Genomic DNA, 21,235 nt, shown 5'->3' with positions numbered 1-21,235 from the left:
GTCTGAAAGCCAGTGATCATGCTCTTTTGGACGTTAGAAAATCGTTCTGTTTTCTCATTATGACAAGGTCGTACTGTTTCCGGCCTGGGCCCCACAGTTTCCCGACATGCTTTGTATACCCTTCACTGCTACTGCTGCCTTCTGCCATCTGTTAGTGGTTATTGCAGGTTGACTTCGAACATAGGTGGCCTCTTCTGAAATGGTACCCCAGACAGCATCACAAAAACGTGCGACAGCAATGCCAGAATCGGAAGCACTACTTTAGCTTTGCGAATCACATGCTGTCCAAGAATCAAGCTGATATCACTCCGCGGGCTGTGTGTTTAGAACAGTGCCTGTGTGCTCTCCGCCAGTTCAAATTTTCGGGCTACTGCAAGCAGTACCTCGAAGAAAATGACTTATTGACTCACAGCATGGATTGAGAAAACACCGTTCTTGTGAAATACAACTGTCTCTTTACACTGGTGAAGTAATGAGTTCTATCAACAGAGAATCAACATCTGCATCTACATCCATACTCCGCGAGCCACCTGACGATGTGTGGCGGAGGGTACCTTGAGTACCTCTATCGGTTCTCCCTTCTATTCCAGTCTCGTATTGTTCGTGGAAAGAAAGATTGTCGGTATGCCTCTGTGTGGGCTCTAACCTCTCTGATTTTATCCTCATGGTCTCTTCGTGAGATATACGTAGGAGGGAGCAATATACTGCTTGACTCCTCGGTGAAGGCGTGTTCTCGAAACTTCAACGAAAGTCCGTACCGAGCTACTGAGCGTCTCTCTTGCAGAGTCTGCCACTGGAGTTTATCTATCATCTCCGTATCGCTTTCGAGATTACTAAATGATTCTGTAACGAAGTGCGCTGCTCTCCCCGTATCTGGTATGGATGCCACACCGGTGAGCAGTATTCAAGCAGTGGGCGAACAAGTGTACTGTAACCTACTTCCTTTGTTTTCAGACTGCATTTCCTTAGGAATCTTCCAGTGAATCTCAGTCTGGCATCTGCTTTACCGACGATTAATTTTATATGGTCATTCCATTTTAAATCACTCCTAATGCCTACTCCCAGAAAATTTATGGAATTAACTGATTCCAGCTGCTGACCTGCGATATTGTAGCTTAATGATAAAGGATCTTTCTTTCTGTGTATTCGCAGCACATTACACTTGTCTACATTGAGATTCAATTGCCATTCCCTGCGCCATGCGTCAATTCGTTGCAGATCCTCCTGCATTTCAGTACAATTTTCCATTGTTACAACCTCTCGATATACTGTACTACAGCATCATCCTCAAAAAGCCTCAGTGAACTTTCGATGTTATCCACAAGATCATTTATATATATTGTGAATAGTAATGGTCCTACGACACTCCCCTGCGGCACACCTGAAATCACTCTTACTTCGGAAGACTTCTCTCCATTGAGAATGACATGCTGCGTTCTGTTATCTAGGAACTCTTCAATCCAATCACGCAATTAGTTTGATAGTCCATATGCTCTTACTTTGTTCATTAAACGTCTGTGGGGAGCTGTATCAAACGCCTTGCGTAAGTCAAGAAACAGTGCATTTACCTGGGAACCCGTGTCTATGGCCCTCCGAGTCTCGTGGACGAATAGCGCGAGGTGGGTTTCGCACGATCGTCTTTTTCGAAACCCATGCTGATTCCTACAGAGTAGATTTCTAGCCTCCAGAAAAGTCGTTCAATATGCTTCAAATGGCTCTGAGCACTATGGGACTTAACATCTATGGTCATCAGTCCCCTAGAACTTAGAACTACTTAAGCCTAACTAACCTAAGGACATCACACAACACCCAGTCATCACGAGGCAGAGAAAATCCCTGACCCCGCCGGGAATCGAACCCGGGAACCCGGGCCTGGGAAGCGAGAACGCTACCGCAAGAGAGAAAAGTCGTTATACTCGAACATAATACGTGTTCCAAAATTCTACAAATGATCGACGTTAGGATATAGGTCTATAGTTCTGCACATCTGTTCGACGTCCCTTCTTGAAAACGTGGGTGACCTGTGCCCTTTTCCAATCTTTTGGAATGCTGCGCTCTTCTAGAGACCTACGGTACACCGCTGCAAGAAGGGGGGCAAGTTCCTTCGCGTACTCCGTATTTCTAGATTTCCAGGAGGCTTTTGATACGGTTCCTCATAAGCGACTTCTAATCAAATTGCGTTCCTATGGAGTATCGTCTCAATTGGGCGACTGGATTCGTGATTTCCTGTCACAAAGGTCGCAGTTAGTAGTAACTGACAGAGAGTAATCGAGAAAAGGAGGAGTGATATTTGGCGATCGTCAGGGAAATACACTCCTGGAAATGGAAAAAAGAACACGTTGACACCGGTGTGTCAGACCCACCATACTTGCTCCGGACACTGCGAGAGGGCTGTACAAGCAATGATCACACGCACGGCACAGCGGACACACCAGGAACCGCGGTGTTGGCCGTCGAATGGCGCTAGCTGCGCAGCATTTGTGCACCGCCGCCGTCAGTGTCAGCCAGTTTGCCGTGGCATACGGAGCTCCATCGCAGTCTTTAACACTGGTAGCATGCCGCGACAGCGTGGACGTGAACCGTATGTGCAGTTGACGGACTTTGAGCGAGGGCGTATAGTGGGCATGCGGGAGGCCGGGTGGACGTACCGCCGAATTGCTCAACACGTGGGGCGTGAGGTCTCCACAGTACATCGATGTTGTCGCCAGTGGTCGGCGGAAGGTGCACGTGCCCGTCGACCTGGGACCGGACCGCAGCGACGCACGGATGCACGCCAAGACCTTAGGATCCTACGCAGTGCCGTAGGGGACCGCACCGCCACTTCCCAGCAAATTAGGGACACTGTTGCTCCTGGGGTATCGGCGAGGACCATTCGCAAACCGTCTCCATGAAGCTGGGCTACGGTCCCGCACACCGTTAGGCCGTCTTCCGCTCACGCCCCAACATCGTGCAGCCCGCCTCCAGTGGTGTCGCGACAGGCGTGAATGGAGGGACGAATGGAGACGTGTCGTCTTCAGCGATGTGAGTCGCTTCTGCCTTGGTGCCAATGATGGTCGTATGCGTGTTTGGCGCCGTGCAGGTGAGCGCCACAATCAGGACTGCATACGACCGAGGCACACAGAGCCAGCACCCGGCATCATGGTGTGGGGAGCGATCTCCTACACTGGCCGTACACCACTGGTGATCGTCGAGGGGACACTGAATAGTGCACGGTACATCCAAACCGTCATCGAACCCATCGTTCTACCATTCCTAGACCGGCAAGGGAACTTGCTGTTCCAACAGGACAATGCACGTCCGCATGTATCCCGTGCTACCCAACGTGCTCTAGAAGGTGTAAGTCAACTACCCTGGCCAGCAAGATCTCCGGATCTGTCCCCCATTGAGCATGTTTGGGACTGGATGAAGCGTCGTCTCACGCGGTCTGCACGTCCAGCACGAACGCTGGTCCAACTGAGGCGCCAGGTGGAAATGGCATGGCAAGCCGTTCCACAGGACTACATCCAGCATCTCTACGATCGTCTCCATGGGAGAATAGCAGCCTGCATTGCTGCGAAAGGTGGATATACACTGTACTAGTGCCGACATTGTGCATGCTCTGTTGCCTGTGTCTATGTGCCTGTGGTTCTGTCAGTGTGATCATGTGATGTATCTGACCCCAGGAATGTGTCAATAAAGTTTCCCCTTCCTGGGACAATGAATTCACGGTGTTCTTATTTCAATTTCCAGGAGTGTATTAAAGGCTCGCTGCTGTTCGTAATCTGAATAAATTATTTGGGAGACGATCTTAGATCGTTTGCAGGTGATTCAGTCACTTACCGTCTAGTAAAGTCATCATAAGATCAATGATTTATATAAGAAATCTAGATGTTGTTAAAGTGCAGGTGACACTAAAGCGTTGAGGATATGCATATGAGTGCTGATAAGAATCCACTTACGTTATAAGTAACACGAATATCTGGCGATGAGAATTACGAATAACTTAAAATGGAACGACCATACAGATAGTGTTGTGGGGAATGCGAACCCCAAAGACTGCATTTATTGCCAGGACACTTAGAGGCTGCAACAAACACACTAAAGACACTACCTACACTACGCTTGTCCGCCCTCTGCTAGAGTACTGTTGTGTGGTATGAGAACCTTACTAAATGGCATTGACGGAGAACTTCGAAAAGGTTCAGAGAAAGGCATCTCGTTTCATATTATCGCCGTGCGGTTCTAGGCGCTACAGTCTGGAACCGAGCGACCGCTACGGTCGCAGGTTCGAATCCTGCCTCGGGCATGGATGTGTGTGATGTCCTTAGGTTAGTTAGGTTTAACTAGTTCTAAGTTCTAGGCGACTGATGACCTCAGAAGTTAAGTCGCATAGTGCTCAGAGCCATTTAAACCATTTTGAAGACCCGCGCAGCTAGCTGTAACGCCGCACGGAACCCATACTCACACATTTTCGTCCGGAATGTCACCTCTCCACATTCACATCAAGTGTCCCACAGTCCAGACGCATACAAAAATAACTACACTATGTGATCAAAAGTATCCGAATACCTGGCTGAAAATGACTTACAAGTTCGTGGAGCCCTCCATCGGTAATGCTGGAATTCAGTATGGTGTTGGCCAACTGTTAGCCTTGATGACAGCTTCCACTCTCGCAGGCATACGTTCAACCAGGTGCTGAAAAGTTTCTTGGGGAATGGCAGCCCATTCTTCACGGAGTGCTGCACTGAGGAGAGGTATCGATGTCGGTCGGTGAGGCCTGGCACGAATCCAGCGTTCCAAAATATCCCAACGGTGTTATGTAAGAATCAGGTCAGGACTCTGTGCAGGTCGCTCCATTACAGGGATGTTATTGCGTGTAACCACTCGGCCACAGGCCGTGCATTATGAGCAGGTGGTCGATTATGTTGAAAGATGCAGTCGCCATCCCCGAATTGTTCTTCAACAGTGAGAAGCAAGAAGGTGCTTAAAACATCAATGTAGGCCTGTTCTGTGATAGTACCACGCAAATCAACCAGGGGTGCAAGGGCCCTCCATGAAAAACACGACCACACCATAACACCACCGCCTCCGAATTTTACTGTTGGCACTACACACGCTGGCAGATGACGTTCACCGGGAATTCTCCACACCCGCACCCTGCCATCGGATCGCCATACCGTGATTCGTCCATCCACACAACGTTTTTCCACTGTTCAATCGTCCAATGTTTAAGCTCCTTACACCAAGCGAGGCGTCGTTTGGCATTTACCGACGTGATGTGTGGCTTATGAACAGCCGCTCGACCATGAAATCCAACTTTTTAACTGTCGTAGTGCTTGCAGTGGATCGTCATGCAGTTTGGAATTCCTGTGTGACGGTCTAGGTAGATGTCTGCCTATTACACATTACGACCCTCTTCAACTGTCGGCTGTCTTTGTCAATCAACAGATGAGGTCGGCTTGTACGCTTTTGTGCTGTACGTGTCCGCGGTCTAGGCGCTTCAGTCTGGAACCGTGCAATCGCTACGGTCGCAGGTTCGAATCCTGCCTCGGGAATGGATGTGTGTGATGTCCTTAGGTTAGTTAGGTTTAAGTAGTTCTGAGTTCTAGGGGACAGATGTTAAGTCCAATAGTGCTCAGAGCCATTTGAACCATTTGTACGTTTCCCTTCACGTTTCCACTTGACTCTTACATCGGAAACAGTGGACTTAGGAATGTTTAGGAGTGTGAAAATCTCACGCACGGGCGTATGACACAAGTGACACACGATCACCCGATCACGTTCGAAGTCCGTGAGTTCTGCGGAGCGCCCCATTCTACTCTCACGAGTCTAATGACTACTGAGGTCGCTGATATGGACCTGGCAGTAGGTGGCAGCTCAATGCACCTAATATGAAAAACGTATGCTTTTGGGTGTGTCAGGATACTTTTGATCATATAGTGTATTTAAGTCTACAGTCAACCCACAAACTGTGATTAATACTTATCAATTGCCACGCCCAGATGATCTCATGGACAAATTAGGCGCTGGACGCTACTTCTCAAAAATTGATTTGCTTGACGCATATCTTCAAATACCGCTCTATGAAGACTCTCAAAAAGTGTGCGTAGTAAGTAAATACTCGTTAGGGCTTGTTAAAAATATTTGCTTTTGTCTTTTGACAGTGCTTCCGCACCCGCCATTTTCCAACCGTATTTGGAACAGCTGACTGCACAAGTGCCAAACTGTTCAAACTATTTGGACGATATTGTAGTAGTACGTCATACCCCTGAAGAACATATTTAAAATTTTTCGTTAATTATCTGATGCAGGACTAAAGTGTAGACTGGACAAGTGTGATCTTTTAAACCTGATTTGCAGTATCTTGGTTATGTCATAAACAGTCAAGGTGTACATCCTCTTCAGTCGCATATCTTAGCCATATGAGAGTTTCCAGTTCCTCGCAGTATCACAGAATTGCAGTACGTTTTAGGAAAAATGAACTATTATATTTGGTTAATACCGAATGCTGCATAAATCGCAGCTCCATTGCATCGCTTGCGTCTCAAGAATGTCGCCTTTGTCTGGACAGATGAGTGGCAGGTAGCTTCACAAAAATTTAGAGATGCATTTCTCAGTGATCGCTGCTTAGTTTACTTTGATGCTGACAAACCAGTTGTATTGCAAGTTGACGCTTCCTCTTACGGAATTGGTGCATTGTTTTCGCACAGAATTGATGATAAAGACAGACCTATCGGTTTCGCATCAAAAGTGTTGTCCAAAGCTCAGTGTAACTACTCACAAATTGAAGAAGAGGCTTGGCTATTGTGTACGGTGTCACCAAATTTCACCAGTACCCATATGGCGGAAAATTCTACTTAGTAACGGATCACAAGCCTTTGCAGTCCTTGTTTCATTCGACGAAACAGGTTCCTGTACGAACTGCCCAAAAATTGCAAAGATGGGCTTCGTCGTTGTTTCAATACCAGTACGAGATTGTGTATCGTCCGGCGGCTCAACATGGTAATGCGGACGAGCTTTCACGTTTTTCGATTGGTTCTGATACAGACTTAGACGCTTCTGCTGCATTTTGCTGTCACATCAATGCTCAGGATTCTAAATTGCTTAAATCTTTTCCGCTGAACTATAATAAAATTGTACAGCTGATCCAGATTTGAACATTTTGCTCAACTACATTCGCACATCTTGGCCTCGTTCCTTGCATTACATAGAGAATTCCTTAGTACGCCGATACTTTGTACGTCGGCATAGCCTCGCTGTATAGACAGGTGTGATTGTTGTTCAGAGTGACAGTGGCCAATCACGTTTGTTGACCCCAAAAGCTTTGAAAAAAAAAAAAAAGAGGTTCAAATGGCTCTGAGCACTATGGGACTTAACATCTAAGGTCATCAGTCCCTTAGAACTTAGAACTACTTTAACCTAACTAACCTAAGGACATCATATACGTCCACGCCCGAGGCAGGATTCGAACCTGCGACCGTAGCGGTCTCGCGGTTCCAGACTTTAGCGCCTAGAACCGCTCGGTCACCCCGGTCGGCGCTTTACAAGAGAAGTGATACAGTTACGCAGTTACTTCACCATGGACACGGGGGGGGGGGGGGGGGAGGGGGGGTTGTTAGTACGTAACAGGTAGCGCGTCGGCATTGTACTTGGTAGGGTATGGACGCCCAAATAGAACAATGACGTCACAGTGTCACGCATGTGCGGAAAATCAGTCCGCTCCGCCATAGAAATTCTCTGCCTGGCCTAAGTCGCAATCACCATGGCAATATGTTTACATAGACTTTGCGAGACCATTTCGGAACACCCGCTGGTTGATTGTGGTTGACTCGTATAGCATCTTCCCTTTTGCTGTGCCAATGAACTCGACAACGTCACGTAGCACAATTCAGGTGCCATCGATCTTTTGTCTAGAAGGTTTACCTGAAGTAATAGTGTCAGACAACGGACCACAGTTCACTTCAAATGAATTTGAAACCTTCTGTGAACGCAATGGCATACGGCATCTAACTAGTGCACTATTCCATCCACAGTCAAACGGCGAAGCGGAACGTTTTGTCAGGACATTCAAGCAGCGGATGGCCAAACTTTGGTCCGCACACACCAGGGATCAAACACTGTTTCTGGCCTCATATCGCTCGCACCCACGAGATGGACCATCAATGGCGGAATTGCTTCACGGCCGCCGCCATCGGACACTGAAGACCTGCTCCATCCTCCTTAGCATCCGGTGCCGAAGGAAGGCCGCAAGTATCGCTTCGTGTCGCATGATATTGTCTTTTAGAGTGTTTTCAGCGACAGCAGACGGTGGGTGCGAGGCAAGATCGTCCGTGTACTTTGCGCTTGCATGTTCCTTATTTCAGATCTCGATGGCTTACAGCGCTGCCATAAAAATCAACTTCGCCTCTGTCGTGTCCACGATGATCTTTCAGTTTCTCTACCCCCAGTTTCACGGGTTCAGAGGGCAACGCGGCCACAGCAGACGATAGAGGGTTTCACTACCACACCGCGGGACGATCCCATGGAGACGGAGCCTTCGCCTTCTCTCGTTCTACCGATGGAGCTGGACTCGCCCACAATGCAGCAGTCGCAACCTTCTTCATCTGGTTCATGGAAACAGGAGGTGGAAACGTACCCCTCTGGTCGTTTTCTGGGGGACGATTCCTCCAGAGCGCAGGCCGGATGGCGGGGTACCGCCAGAAGCTTGACGTCCCCTGCAACCACAGCTTCCGGCCCGACGTTGCGCCCACACACGTGTGAGATGGAGTTATCAGCACCTGCCGAGTTTGAAAGGTGTCACATTGTGAGTCTCCATCCTGCATCCTCCCGCCGTGGTCGCACTCCCTAAAAGACGACGGTCCGTCGCTTTATGGGGAGGAATGTTCTGGCGCTGGAACGACGACGAAGAACGCAAGATCAGAGACGGAGGTGAAACGACGTCCCCCAATGGTGCGCTGATCAGGACCGCGCCACGACAGGAGCGACACCTACAAGAAGCGAATAAAAGCTGCCGCCTATGCCAGCCTCGAGCGGACATTAGCGGACACTAGTGCTCAGTAGCGGACATTAGTGGAACGTATTCGCAGAGCACAGCACGGCCTAGCAGAGAGTGCTACAAGAACAGTTAGCAGTGATAAACAAACCGTGTGACAGTCTTGCTTGTTTGAACATTGTGTATAGCAAGGACTGGGATTTACGTTGCACGTCGCCCGTCGCTTGCGACACCTTTGTGCATTAAAGTTAAGTATTGTCTATCTGATTTATAGAAATAAAACTACTAATTTAATATGCTTGAATTGTTGTATAGCATTCCGAGAATGGAGCATCCTTTAGGTATCCTATACGAGATGAGGGGGTTAGACCCACCATATGGAACGTCACTGGGTTGGGTTGATTTGGGGGATGGAGACCAAACAGCGACGTCATCGGTCTCGTCGGATTAGGGAAGGATGGGGAAGAAAGTCGGCCGTGCCCTTTCAAAGGAACCATCCCTGTATTTGCCCTAAGCGATTTAGGGAAATCACGGAAACCCTCAATCAGGATGGCCGGACGCAGGATTGAACTGTCATCCTTCCGAATCAGAGTGTTGCAATTCGAGTGTTAGCAGACATAGGTGACATAAAAATGAAAAACTTGCGTACTTTGCCTACTTTCATTCCATAATGTCATATGGTATAATATTTTTGGGTAACTCTTCAAGTCAAACAAAAGTTTTCAGAGTCCAAAAGCGTGTAATACGTATTATTTGTGGACTAAATTCACAGACGTCCTGTAGAAACCTCTTCAAAGAACTGAGTATACTAACTAATGAAAAACTTGCGTACTTTGCCTACTTTCATTCCATAATGTCATATGGTATAATATTTTTGGGTAACTCTTCAAGTCAAACAAAAGTTTTCAGAGTCCAAAAGCGTGTAATACGTATTATTTGTGGACTAAATTCACTGACGTCCTGTAGAAACCTCTTCAAAGAACTGAGCATACTAACTAATGCCTCTCAGTATATTTACTCCTTAATGAAATTTGTCCTAAATAATATATCTCTTTTTCCAACAAACAGCTCAGTTCATACATACAATACCAGGAACAAAAATGATCTGCACAAGGACTTAAAAGCACTTACTTTAGTTCAAAAAGGGGTCCACTACTCAGGAACACTCATCTTCAATAATTTTCCAGCAAACATAAAAAATTTAGTTACAAATAAAGATCAGTTTAAAAGGAGCCTGAAAGACTGACTAGTGGCCAACTCCTTCTACTCCATTGATGAATTTTTTAAAAGAAACAAATGATTTATTGTATATACTCATACTAGTAGTATAGTTATTTCAGCTTAAAAAATAATGTATTGTATATACTCATACTACACTCCTGGAAATGGAAAAAAGAACACATTGACACCGATGTGTCAGACCCACCATACTTGCTCCGGACGCTGCGAGAGGGCTGTACAAGCAATGATCACACACATGGCACAGCGGACACACCAGGAACCGCGGTGTTGGCCGCCGAATGGCGCTAGCTGCGCAGCATTTGTGCACCGCCGCCGTCAGAGTCAGCCACTTTGCCGTGGCATACGGAGCTCCATCGCAGTCTTTAACACTGGTAGCATGCCCCGAAAGCGTGGACGTGAACCGTATGTGCAGTTGACGGACTTTGAGCGAGGGCGTATAGTGGGCATGCGGGAGGCCGGGTGGACGTACCGCCGAATTGCTCAACACGTGGGGCGTGAGGTCTCCACAGTACATCGATGTTGTCGCCAGTGGTCGGCGGAAGGTGCACGTGCCCGTCGACCTGGGACCTTACCGCAGCGACACACGGATGCACGCCAAGACCGTAGGATCCTACGCAGTGCCGTAGGGGACCGCACCGCCACTTCCCAGCAAATTAGTGACACTGTTACTCCTGGGGTATCGGCGAGGACCATTCGCAACCGTCTACATGAAGCTGGGCTACGGTCCCGCACACCGTTAGGCCGTCTTCCGCTCACGCCCCAACATCGTGCAGCCGGCCTCCAGTGGTGTCGCGACAGGCGTGAATGGAGGGACGAATGGAGACGTGTCGTCTTCAGCGATGAGAGTCGCTTCTGCCTTGGTGCCAATGATGGTCGTATGCGTGTTTGGCGCCGTGCAGGTGAGCGCCACAATCAGGACTGCATACGACCGAGGCACACAGGGCCAACACCCGGCATCATGGTGTGGGGAGCGATCTCCTACACTGGCCGTACACCACTGGTGATCGTCGAGGGGACACTGAATAGTGCACGGTACATCCAAACCGTCATCGAACCCATCGTTCTACCATTCCTAGACCGGCAAGGGAACTTGCTGCTCCAACAGGACAATGCACGTCCGCATGTATCCCGTGCCACCCAACGTGCTCTAGAAGGTGTAAGTCAACTACCCTGGCCAGCAAGATCTCCAGATCTGTCCCCCATTGAGCATGTTTGGGACTGGATGAAGCGTCGTCTCACGCTGTCTGCACGTCCAGCACGAACGCTGGTCCAACTGAGGCGCCAGGTGGAAATGGCATGGCAAGCCGTTCCACAGGACTACATCCAGCATCTCTACGATCGTCTCCATGGGAGAATAGCAGCCTGCATTGCTGCGAAAGGTGGATATACACTGTACTAGTGCCGACATTGTGCATGCTCTGTTGCCTGTGTCTATGTGCCTGTGGTTCTGTCAGTGTGATCATGTGATGTATCTGACCCCAGGAATGTGTCAATAAAGTTTCCCCTTCCTGGGACAATGAATTCACGGTGTTCTTATTTCAATTTCCAGGAGTGTATTAGTATTGTTATTTCAGCTTAAAAAACATTTGACATGTTCCACATCCACGATTATCTCCTCAGCACGGATCTATGGAACGAAGAACTAACCTAATCTAATCTAATCTCCAGTGGATTAATCACTATGCCATCTCGCTCGGTGACCTCACGGAGGACACGAATGGCATCAGATAGTGTCTTCGGATTATTCCAGGTTATGTTTGTTTGAAAATGATGGCCACATTCTGGTTCGGCACAGACAGAGAGAATGGCATCATAGTGACTGCATTCGCACAAGACATACAGCGCCAACTCAAAGCCTAACGGTGTGGGGTGCTGTTGGGTGCAACCACAAATCACAGTTGGTGCGTGTCCAAGGCACTGTGACCAGTGTGACCTATGTGAATGACATTTCGCAAGCTGTGGCAATACCCTTTCTGCGCAACACACCAGGTGCCAATTTTCAGCAACACCATGCACGACCACATGCTGCTGCATGAACGCTTGCCTTCTTCGTGTCATGGAATGTCAGCTTTTTGCCGTGGCCCGCCAGATCACCAGTCTTGTCCCAAAATGTCGAAAATAAATGGGATACAGTGAAACGACAGGTGCAGCATTGTGACCCAATGCCAACCACCACAGATGAATTTTGGAACCAGGTGAGTGTTGCATGGATGGCTATACCACAGGATGCCATGCGCTCGTTATATGCGCGGATGTCACCACGTATCAGGGCCCGTGGCGCACAATGTGCTTACAAGGCAACAGAATACATGCTGAAGCGAGGTCACTGAAATGCTAATCATTTCTGAAGTATATGTCGTGTGAATATGAACGTCCTATTTCAGCTGTTCGAGGTGTTCTGTTCTTTCTTAACATGAGTGTTTATTACAACGGCCTGTAGACGGAACATTGTATTTTCTGCCCGTACTTTAGGCAGTTTCTCGCTAAGCACCATGTTTGGTTGGCCATCACTTGATGCCCAGCCATCTAACGAGAGCACTTAGTCTCTTGCCAGGGTGAAACACTGAGGTGTGTGATCGGATAATAGACTTTCTGCTGTCCCATAGATGACACAAAATGTACACTACTGGCGATTAAAATTGCTACACCAAGAAGAAATGCAGATGACAAACGGGTATTCATTGGAGAAATATATTATACTAGAAATGACATGTGATTACATTTTGACGCAATTTGGGTGCATAGATCCTGAGAAATCAGTACCCAGAAGAACCACCTCTGGCCGTAATAACGGCCTTGATACGCCTGGGCATTGAGTCAAACAGAGCTCGGATGGCGTGTACAGGTACAACTGCCCATGCAGCTTCAACACGATACTACAGTTCATGAAGAGTAGTGACTGGCGTATTGTGACGAGCCAGTTGCTCGGGCACCATTGACCAGACGTTTCCAAGTGGTGAAAGACCTGGAGAATGTGCTGGCCAGGGCGTCAGTCGAACATTTTCTGTATCCAGAAACGCCCGTACAGGACCTGCAACATGCGGTCGTGCATTATCCTGCTGAAATGTAGGGTTTCGCAGGGATCGAAATGAAGGGTAGAGCCACGGGTCGTAACACATCTGAAATGTAACGTCCACTGTTCAAAGTGCCGTCAATGAGAACAAGACGTGACCGGGACGTGTAACCAATGGCACCCCATACCATCAGGCCGGGTGATACGCCAGTACGGCGATGACGAATACGCGCTTCCAATGTGCGTTCACCGTGATGTCGCCAAACACGGATGCGACCATCATGATACTGTAAACAGAACCTGGATTCATCCGAAAAAGTGACGTTTTGCCATTCGTGCACCCAGGTTTGTCGTTGAGCACGCCATCGCAGGCATTCCTGTCTGTGACGCAGCGTCAAGGGTAACCGCTGCCATGGTCTCCTAGCTGATAGTCCATGCTGCTGCAAACGTCGTCGAACTGTTCGTGCAGATGGTTGTTGTCTTGCAAACGTCCCATCTGTTGACTCAGGGATCGAGACGTGGCTGCACGATCAGTTACAGCCATGCGGATAAGATGTCTGTGATCTCGACTGCTAGTGATACGAGGCCGTTGGGATCCAGCACGGCGCTCCGTATTACCCTCCTGAACCCACCGATTCCATATTCTGCTAACAGTCACTGGATCTCGAGCAACGCGAGCAGCAGTGTCATAATGCGATAAACCGCAATCGCGATAGGCTACAATCCGACATTTATCAAAGTCGGAAACGTGATGGTACGCATTTCTCCTCCTTACACGAGGCATCACAACAGACTTTCACCAGGCAATGCCGGTCAACTGCTGTTTGTGTATGAGAAATCAGTTGGAAGCTTTCCTCATGTCTGCACGTTTTAGGTGTCGCCACCGGCACCAACCTTGTGTGAATGCTCTGAAAAGCTAATCATTTGCATATCACAGGATCTTCTTCCTGTCGGTTAAATTTTGCGTCTGTAGCACGTCATCTTCGTGGTGTAGCAATTTTAATGGCTAGTAGTGTATGTTCTTGTTGGCTCTCTTACCCAGCTGGACGTTCAGTTGATTTGCAGGTAACACTGAGTGTTTGCTGCAGCGACTCTGGGCGGCTTCTGTCTGGGTACCGTGCTGGGCTGGTCGTCGCCCGCAGGCCCCCTCCTGGAGAAAGAGCTGGAGCTGTCAGAAGAGACCGTCTCGTGGTGTGGCGGGATCATGCCGCTGGGCGCACTGGCTGCCATGGTGATGGGGTCCTTCACGCTGGACAGGGTGGGCAGGAGGCTGCCTCTGCTCTGCCTGGCGCCGCCCTTCGTGCTCGGCTGGATGCTTCTCTCCTTCTGCAAGGACGCGTGGGTCCTGCTTGTGGGCCGCTTCATCACTGGCTTCTGTGGTGGCGCCTTCTGCACAGCCTGTCCTGTCTACACTGGAGAGATCTCCGAGAAGGAAATCCGCGGCGCACTAGGCGTCTGTTTCCAGTTCATGGTCACCTCAGGTAAACCTAAATTTTGTAACACTGAAACGTCCCCTTAGAAAAATTATAAATGACTGTGCTGATAGTTTACCCCTTACGTTATTTGAGTAAAATGTTCTCGGGTTTCCAACCGCGTCAATTGGTTAAAACTACACGAGCTTTCGGCCAAGCACTCCTTGGCCATTGTCAAGTATTATGACTGCCAGTGGGCTGTTGGTGCTCCCTTATATACGCTAGCTGCCGGCTGTGACGTCACTGGTGCCCGTGACATTGCCATATATGGGCACGTTTTGAGTCGGCTTTCGATGTGCCCTCTTCAACTGCGCGATCGCTGGATCCCACGCAGCGCTGAGCTGGGTGTTTGTGGTAATTTTTATTTTTATAGCTTCCTGTATTAAACTGTCCCAGAAGCCGTTAGTGCGAGCCACGACAGAGGTATCGTCAAATTTTATGTGGTGACCGTTTTCTAACGCATGCTCAGCTAACGCAGATTTCTCTGGATAGCGTAGGCGATAATACCTCTCATGTTCTTTCCTGCGTTGTTCCACAGTGCGCACTGTTTGTCCGATGTACTTCTGGCCACACTCAAGGTATTTCTTAAACTCCAGGTGTTCTGAGACCTACAGCGTCTTTAACAGGTCTCAGCAATTGACGTATTTTCGTTGGAGGCCTGAAGATCGATTTGATCTTGTGTCTTTACGATATTTGATTTTCAAACAGCTGAGCAGAACTGAACGTACTCAGACAATTTGCTCTTTGCTTATTCTGATCAACACTAAACTGACACACAATATTTTTTAGCGCAACGCAATCTGACTTTCAAAAATCCCTACAAAAGAATGCCCTGACTAACAATAACCTATACCTTTCATGAGTCACTTACCACACAAAAATCTTCGTTACTCGAACTACTGCAATACAGCGAATGCCATTACTGCCAGCCAAATAAATGATTCTATCTACTGAAGGGACTAACTACTGATAGACATAGTTAGCAAATTAAAGATTTTGATAAAGAACAAACAATCTGTTAACCTTAATAGTGTTCAAAAGTCATAATATATATATCAGTTCATGACATCCACTCTTACAAATTTACTGTGTCTGATGGATACACGTCCAGATCATCCGCTCTAAAAACTCCGCCTTCTCTCTCCCCACATCCACCACTGCTGGCGGCTCACCTCCAACTGCGCAACGCTACGCGCTGTTAACACCCAACTGCCCAACACTACAATAGCAAATTCCAACAATGAAAACCAGCCACAGACTGCACACAGCACAGTCACTGATTTTCATATAGAGCGCTACATGGCGTTACCAACATAAAAACGTAAACAACCTACTTACATACACAAGGCGTCTCTTTCCAGTTCATGGTCACTTCAGGTAAACCTAAATTTTGTAACACGTGTCGCATACGCAACATCCAAAACAGGGGTCCAGTCTGACGAGACGCATTTGGCAGCGTGTTAGTGTGCCTATCCAAATCTGTATCAATCAGTTTAACCAGTGACAAGGAGGAAATCGAATTTCGAAGTAGGAAGTGTGGCTCTAAGATAATGCGACATTTACTGTAAAACATTTTATTTCAGAAACATACATATCCAAAGAGAGCAGCTGCTGACAGATGTTGAAATTAACTAACTGTCAGTTTAATAAGTCATGCTTGCAAAATACTAACACAAATTCCATACGAAAGAATAGAAAAACTGGTAGAAGCCGACCTCGGAGAAAATTGGTTCGGATTTCGGAGAAATGTAGGAACACATGAGGCAATACTGACCCTGCGACATCCATAGCAAATAGGTTAAGGAAAGACAAACCTAAGTTTATGGCATTTGTAGACTTAGAGAAAGCTTTTGACAATGTTGACTGAAATACTCTCTTTCAAATTCTAAAGGTGGCAGGGATAAACTAAAGGGAGCCAAAGGCAATCTACAACTTGTACAGAAAACAGATGGCAGTTATATGAGTCGAAGGGCATGAGAGGGAAGCAGTGGTTGAGAAGGGAGTGAGACAGGGTTGTAGTCTATTCCGTATGTTATTCAATCTGTATATTGAGCAAGCAGTAAAGGAAACAAAAGAAAAATTTGGAATAGGAGTTAAATTCCAGGGAGAAGAAATAAGAACTTCAAGGATTGCCGACGACACTGTAATTCTGTCAAAGACAGCAACGAACTTGGACGCGCAGAATGGACAGTGCCTTGAAAGAAGGATATAAGATGAACATCAACAAAAACAAAACAAGGATAATCGAATATAGTCGAATTAAGTCAGGTGATGCCGAGGGAATTGGATTAGTAAACGAGACACTGAAAGTAGTAGATGAGTTTTGCTATTTGGGCAGTAAAATAAGTGATGCAGGCCGAAGGAGCGAGGACACAAAATATAGACTGACAATGGCAGAAAGAGAAGAAGAGAAATTTGTTAATATCTAATACAGAGTTAAGTGCGAGGAAGTCTTTTCTCAAGCTGTTTGTCTGCAGTGTAGCCATATATGGGTGTTAAGCACGGACGACCGACAAACAATTTAGAAAAGAAGAGAATAGACGTTTTTGAAGTGTCGCGCCGAAGAAGACAGCTGAAGATTAAATGAGTGGACCACGTAACTACTGAGAAGGTACTGAACAGAACTGGGGAGACAAGGAATTTCTGTCACGACTTGTTTTGAAGCGGGATCGGTTGATGGGATACATTCTGAGATATCAATGGATCATTCATTTACCGCTGGAGGGAAATATTGAGGTGGCGGAGGGGGGGGGGGGGGGAGGCCAAGGAACGAATACACTAAGCAGATTCAGAAGGATATAGGTTGCAGTAGTTATTCTGAGATGAAGAGGTGTGTTCAGGATAGAGTAGCATGGAGAGCTGCATAAAACCAGTCCACCACCACAACTACAACGTATTTATTTATTGTCACCTTTACTATACTCCCATCCTGTGTCCTTACATTTCTTCACGCGGATTTTTCATCGATGGAAATAGTGCTATGAGTTCCTTGATGACGCGTGCCACTTTTTCTTTCACTGCTTCAACGGATTGAAATCTTTTACCTTTTAATGCAGATTTGACCTTGGGGAATAGATAAAAGTCACGTGCTGCTAGGTCAGGCAACGCTAGAAGTCTCTTAGCAGACAATGCGGTATGAGTACGTACTCTTGATTCAGAACCCATGACTTGTTCTTCTACAGTTCCGGTCGTTTTTTTCCTACTGTCTCACGAAGTTGAGCAAGAACCTCAAGGTAGTAATGCTGATTAATAGTTTGACCTTCAGGAAGCCAGCGAAGGTACGCATTTCCATAAATATTGAAAAAAACCACCATCGCTTTGAAGCTTCATTTGCTCATTTGAGTTTTTTTCGCTCTCGGTGAAGTTGGGCCTTCCAGTGCGTGAATTGGCGCTTAGTTTCTGGACCATAAGTGAAAAACCAAGATTCGTCACACGTTATCACTCTTTCCAAGAAATTAGGATCATTTTCAGTGGTATTCGAACCGTCAGTACATACAAATTCACAAACCTCTTTTCATTCGATCGTGATAACTCGAATTGACCTTAAGGGACCCGGTATTCCCCTGGCCGTGGAGTGGACCTTGCTATGTTGAAAGTATTGTGGTTGAAGAGCCTAGTTGAAACAAAGTTCCATCCAGCTCTTCTACCGATGCCGTTCCAAGTCAGTTATGGTGTGGCGTGCAACCAGAAAGTCGAGTCCGAGAATAATGTCGTACCTACCATTGGAAGAACTTCTGTATCCACTTGGAAGTAAAGTTCCTCCACTTGAAACTTCAGCACTCCAGCACCAAGTGAATTTACACGCCCTCCACCTACGCCACTGAACCTTTAGCATGGGAGCGTGGCACAGTGGACAATCCGCTCCTTGCGCCGTTTAACTGCTGCGCGTAAGATTTATCCTGAGACTGAAATTTCTGCTGTTGCTGATTTCTGTTACAGCACTGCCGGGCTAAATGACCAAATTTTTGACATTGGCTGCAACGTTGATGTCTGAAATCTTTTTGTACATAATCCCTTCGTCCACAGCGAAAACAAATTATGTCCATACTACACAACGTCCGGTGACTTACCCAATGACTCAACTTCCTCTAATGAAAATTCAATATACACTACTTCACTCAAATACTTAGGAAATTCCAAATGAATCTTTCTTGACATTTTCGGTTGTAGCCCCCTCAAAAATGCGTTATGAACCCTCTGCTCTGCTTCTCGCAAAATTACCGAGTTTGCCCTATCACCATCCGTGAGCTCATAGGTACCTACACTGATTTTACGAATACTGTCTGCGAAACCTTCAGTCCATTAATTCTGCTTACAAAAAAGCCTTGTAAGCTGTTTCCGGCAGTATCTTACCGTGTTCTTCTTCCGATATCTCTGTATTGACCCTTCCTAAAAATCGTCAAATGTTTTAGCCTCCCTCAGATTCTCATTACACATGACATGTACTCTAGCATCTCCCGTTAACTTCAGTCTAGCAGCGCGTAGTAAATGCTCCTTAAACCCCTCCCCAATTTGGTGACTGTAGCCAAATTGTCAAAAAGGTAAAAACATCTTCACTTCCCTGAGAACGAGGTAAACAGCAGTACCATTTCTCTATCTGATCCCTAAGTTATTCAATAGTATTAGCAGCTGAAAGTTCCTTCTCCATAAGTACAGTTTAATCAAGAGGAAAGTAACCGAAGTTCTAGGGGACTTATGACCTAAGATGTTGAGTCCCATAGTGCTCAGAGCCATTTGAACCATTTTTTGAAAGTAACCGAAAGAATACAAAAGTGATCCAGCAAAAGACAGGAAAAGGGACAACCCACCTGGCTCGAAACGAAAATAACAGAAATCGGCACTTCTTTGTTGCGTGGCAGACCGCTGCTGTAGGTGCTCCACACTGCTGACCCTTAATTCCGGAAAGCCCGTCCTCCACGATGCTTCAACAGTTTTCCAGATACCAGTGTAAACAGCCATGAGACTCCATTGTCCGTCACCAGATTCAAAGGTGGGTTCTCTTCTGGGCTTAAGGAAGAGGATGGTGGGTGTTTGTCTACGGATGGCTCTTGATAACAGAATAACAAAATTTCTTGATCAACAGTAATACATTGGTTGTTGGCCTTCTGGGCCAGTTTGCTTCCGCTCTTAATTTTCTCGGCAGCGACGAAGGTAGCCAGTGGACGCTCGGACGTCAGCCCGCTAGGCTTTGCTCGGTTGTACCGCGGTGACTGTAACCACGCGCTGTTGGCCTCTGTTGTGATCGCAGCCAGGGGCCGTGACGGTAATGGACCCGTTCTTGGAAGCTGTGCCATTGAATGTCCGTTAGGAAATGTGGTTTCAGCATGATGGAGCACCACCTCACTTTTCACTCGTTGTCCGGGGACATCTCAACAGACGGCTTGGTGAAAGATGGATAGGCCTTGGTGGTCCAACCGCGTGGCCGCCACAAATGACGGATTTAGCCCCTATGGACTACTTCTTGTGGGGTCGTATGAAGAGCCTAATGTATGAGACACCTGTAGAGACAGAGGAAGATCTGCTGGCACGAGTTCTAGGCGCTGCACAAGACCTTAATGAGACACCAGGTACTTACTTACTTTCCGTGTCCGGAACTAGACTTCAGACTTCCAAAAATCAGCAGCCAATATGGCTTTGTCATTTGCCTCCCATAAGTCATTCATTGTGCAGGGCTGGTCTAAATATGACAGATAAGCAGGTGTTGATGATCATGGACAGAACCACACAGACAGAGTGTGTTCTCATTCTCTTTTAGGAAACCCCATTGCTGCAGGTTTGTCTTGCACTTTGGCACTTCTACCCTCGTACGGTTTAGGGTTCTCCAGACTGTGTATGGTAGGTCTCCACCAGGCGCCAGTTCTTCTTTTACATCTTTATGGGGGTCTCTCAGGTCTATTTCCCACCTTTTCAAACGATTCTCTGCAGCCGACCCTTCCAGGGCACGGGTACGTGACAGGAAACTCTTCCTCGAACAAAGCCGTCGGTCAGCAGGCTGGTGTCCATATAAAGGATGTCGCATGTCCTTTTCTTGCTTGGTTTTTTCGGCTTCGGCAGCGATGTCACGTCGTATGTTGGGCGGTGCGATCCCCATGATTAAGTACATCTTGTGCACTGGGGTTGGTCTCAAGCATCCGGTAACAATCCGTGCCATTTCATTCACCACGACATCAACTTTTCTCGCGTGTGTTGATGCAGACCATACTGGAGCGGCGTATTCCGCGGCTGAGCGTAAGGGCTGAAGTTCTCAGGACTTTTGGGTTTGCACCCGAGTATCCGCTGGTTAGTTTCCTGATGATGTTGTTTCTAGTTGAGATTTTTTCCCTTGTGGCATTACAATGATGTTTGTAGGTCAGTTTGCGATCCAACGTGACACCAAGATATTCGGGCGTTTTTCAATGCTCGAGACGTTCACCTCTCCATATTACATTTAATTCAAGATTTGCCTCCCTGTTCTTTAAATGGACTGCACAGGTGGGATGGAGAGAGTGTACCAGAACATGTTTCGGAGGTAGAATGTGTGTAACAACGCTGGTGGTC

The 21,235-nt window shown here is 47.3% G+C and overlaps 1 protein-coding gene across 1 annotated transcript in view; it reads left to right on the top strand.

Moving 5' to 3' along the window:
- Window positions 1-21,235, top strand: part of LOC126474684 (facilitated trehalose transporter Tret1-like) — an 81,654-nt gene that overhangs the window by 24,066 nt on the left and 36,353 nt on the right. The window contains exons 3-4 of the mRNA XM_050102163.1: window positions 14,315-14,707; window positions 19,842-19,961. Coding sequence (XP_049958120.1) covers window positions 14,315-14,707; window positions 19,842-19,961 — 513 coding nt within the window. The remainder of the gene's footprint in view (window positions 1-14,314; window positions 14,708-19,841; window positions 19,962-21,235) is intronic.

This window comes from Schistocerca serialis, chromosome 4, assembly GCF_023864345.2.
Source record: "Schistocerca serialis cubense isolate TAMUIC-IGC-003099 chromosome 4, iqSchSeri2.2, whole genome shotgun sequence".
Taxonomy (NCBI): domain Eukaryota; kingdom Metazoa; phylum Arthropoda; class Insecta; order Orthoptera; family Acrididae; genus Schistocerca; species Schistocerca serialis.
This window is presented reverse-complemented; position numbering and strand designations above follow the sequence as displayed.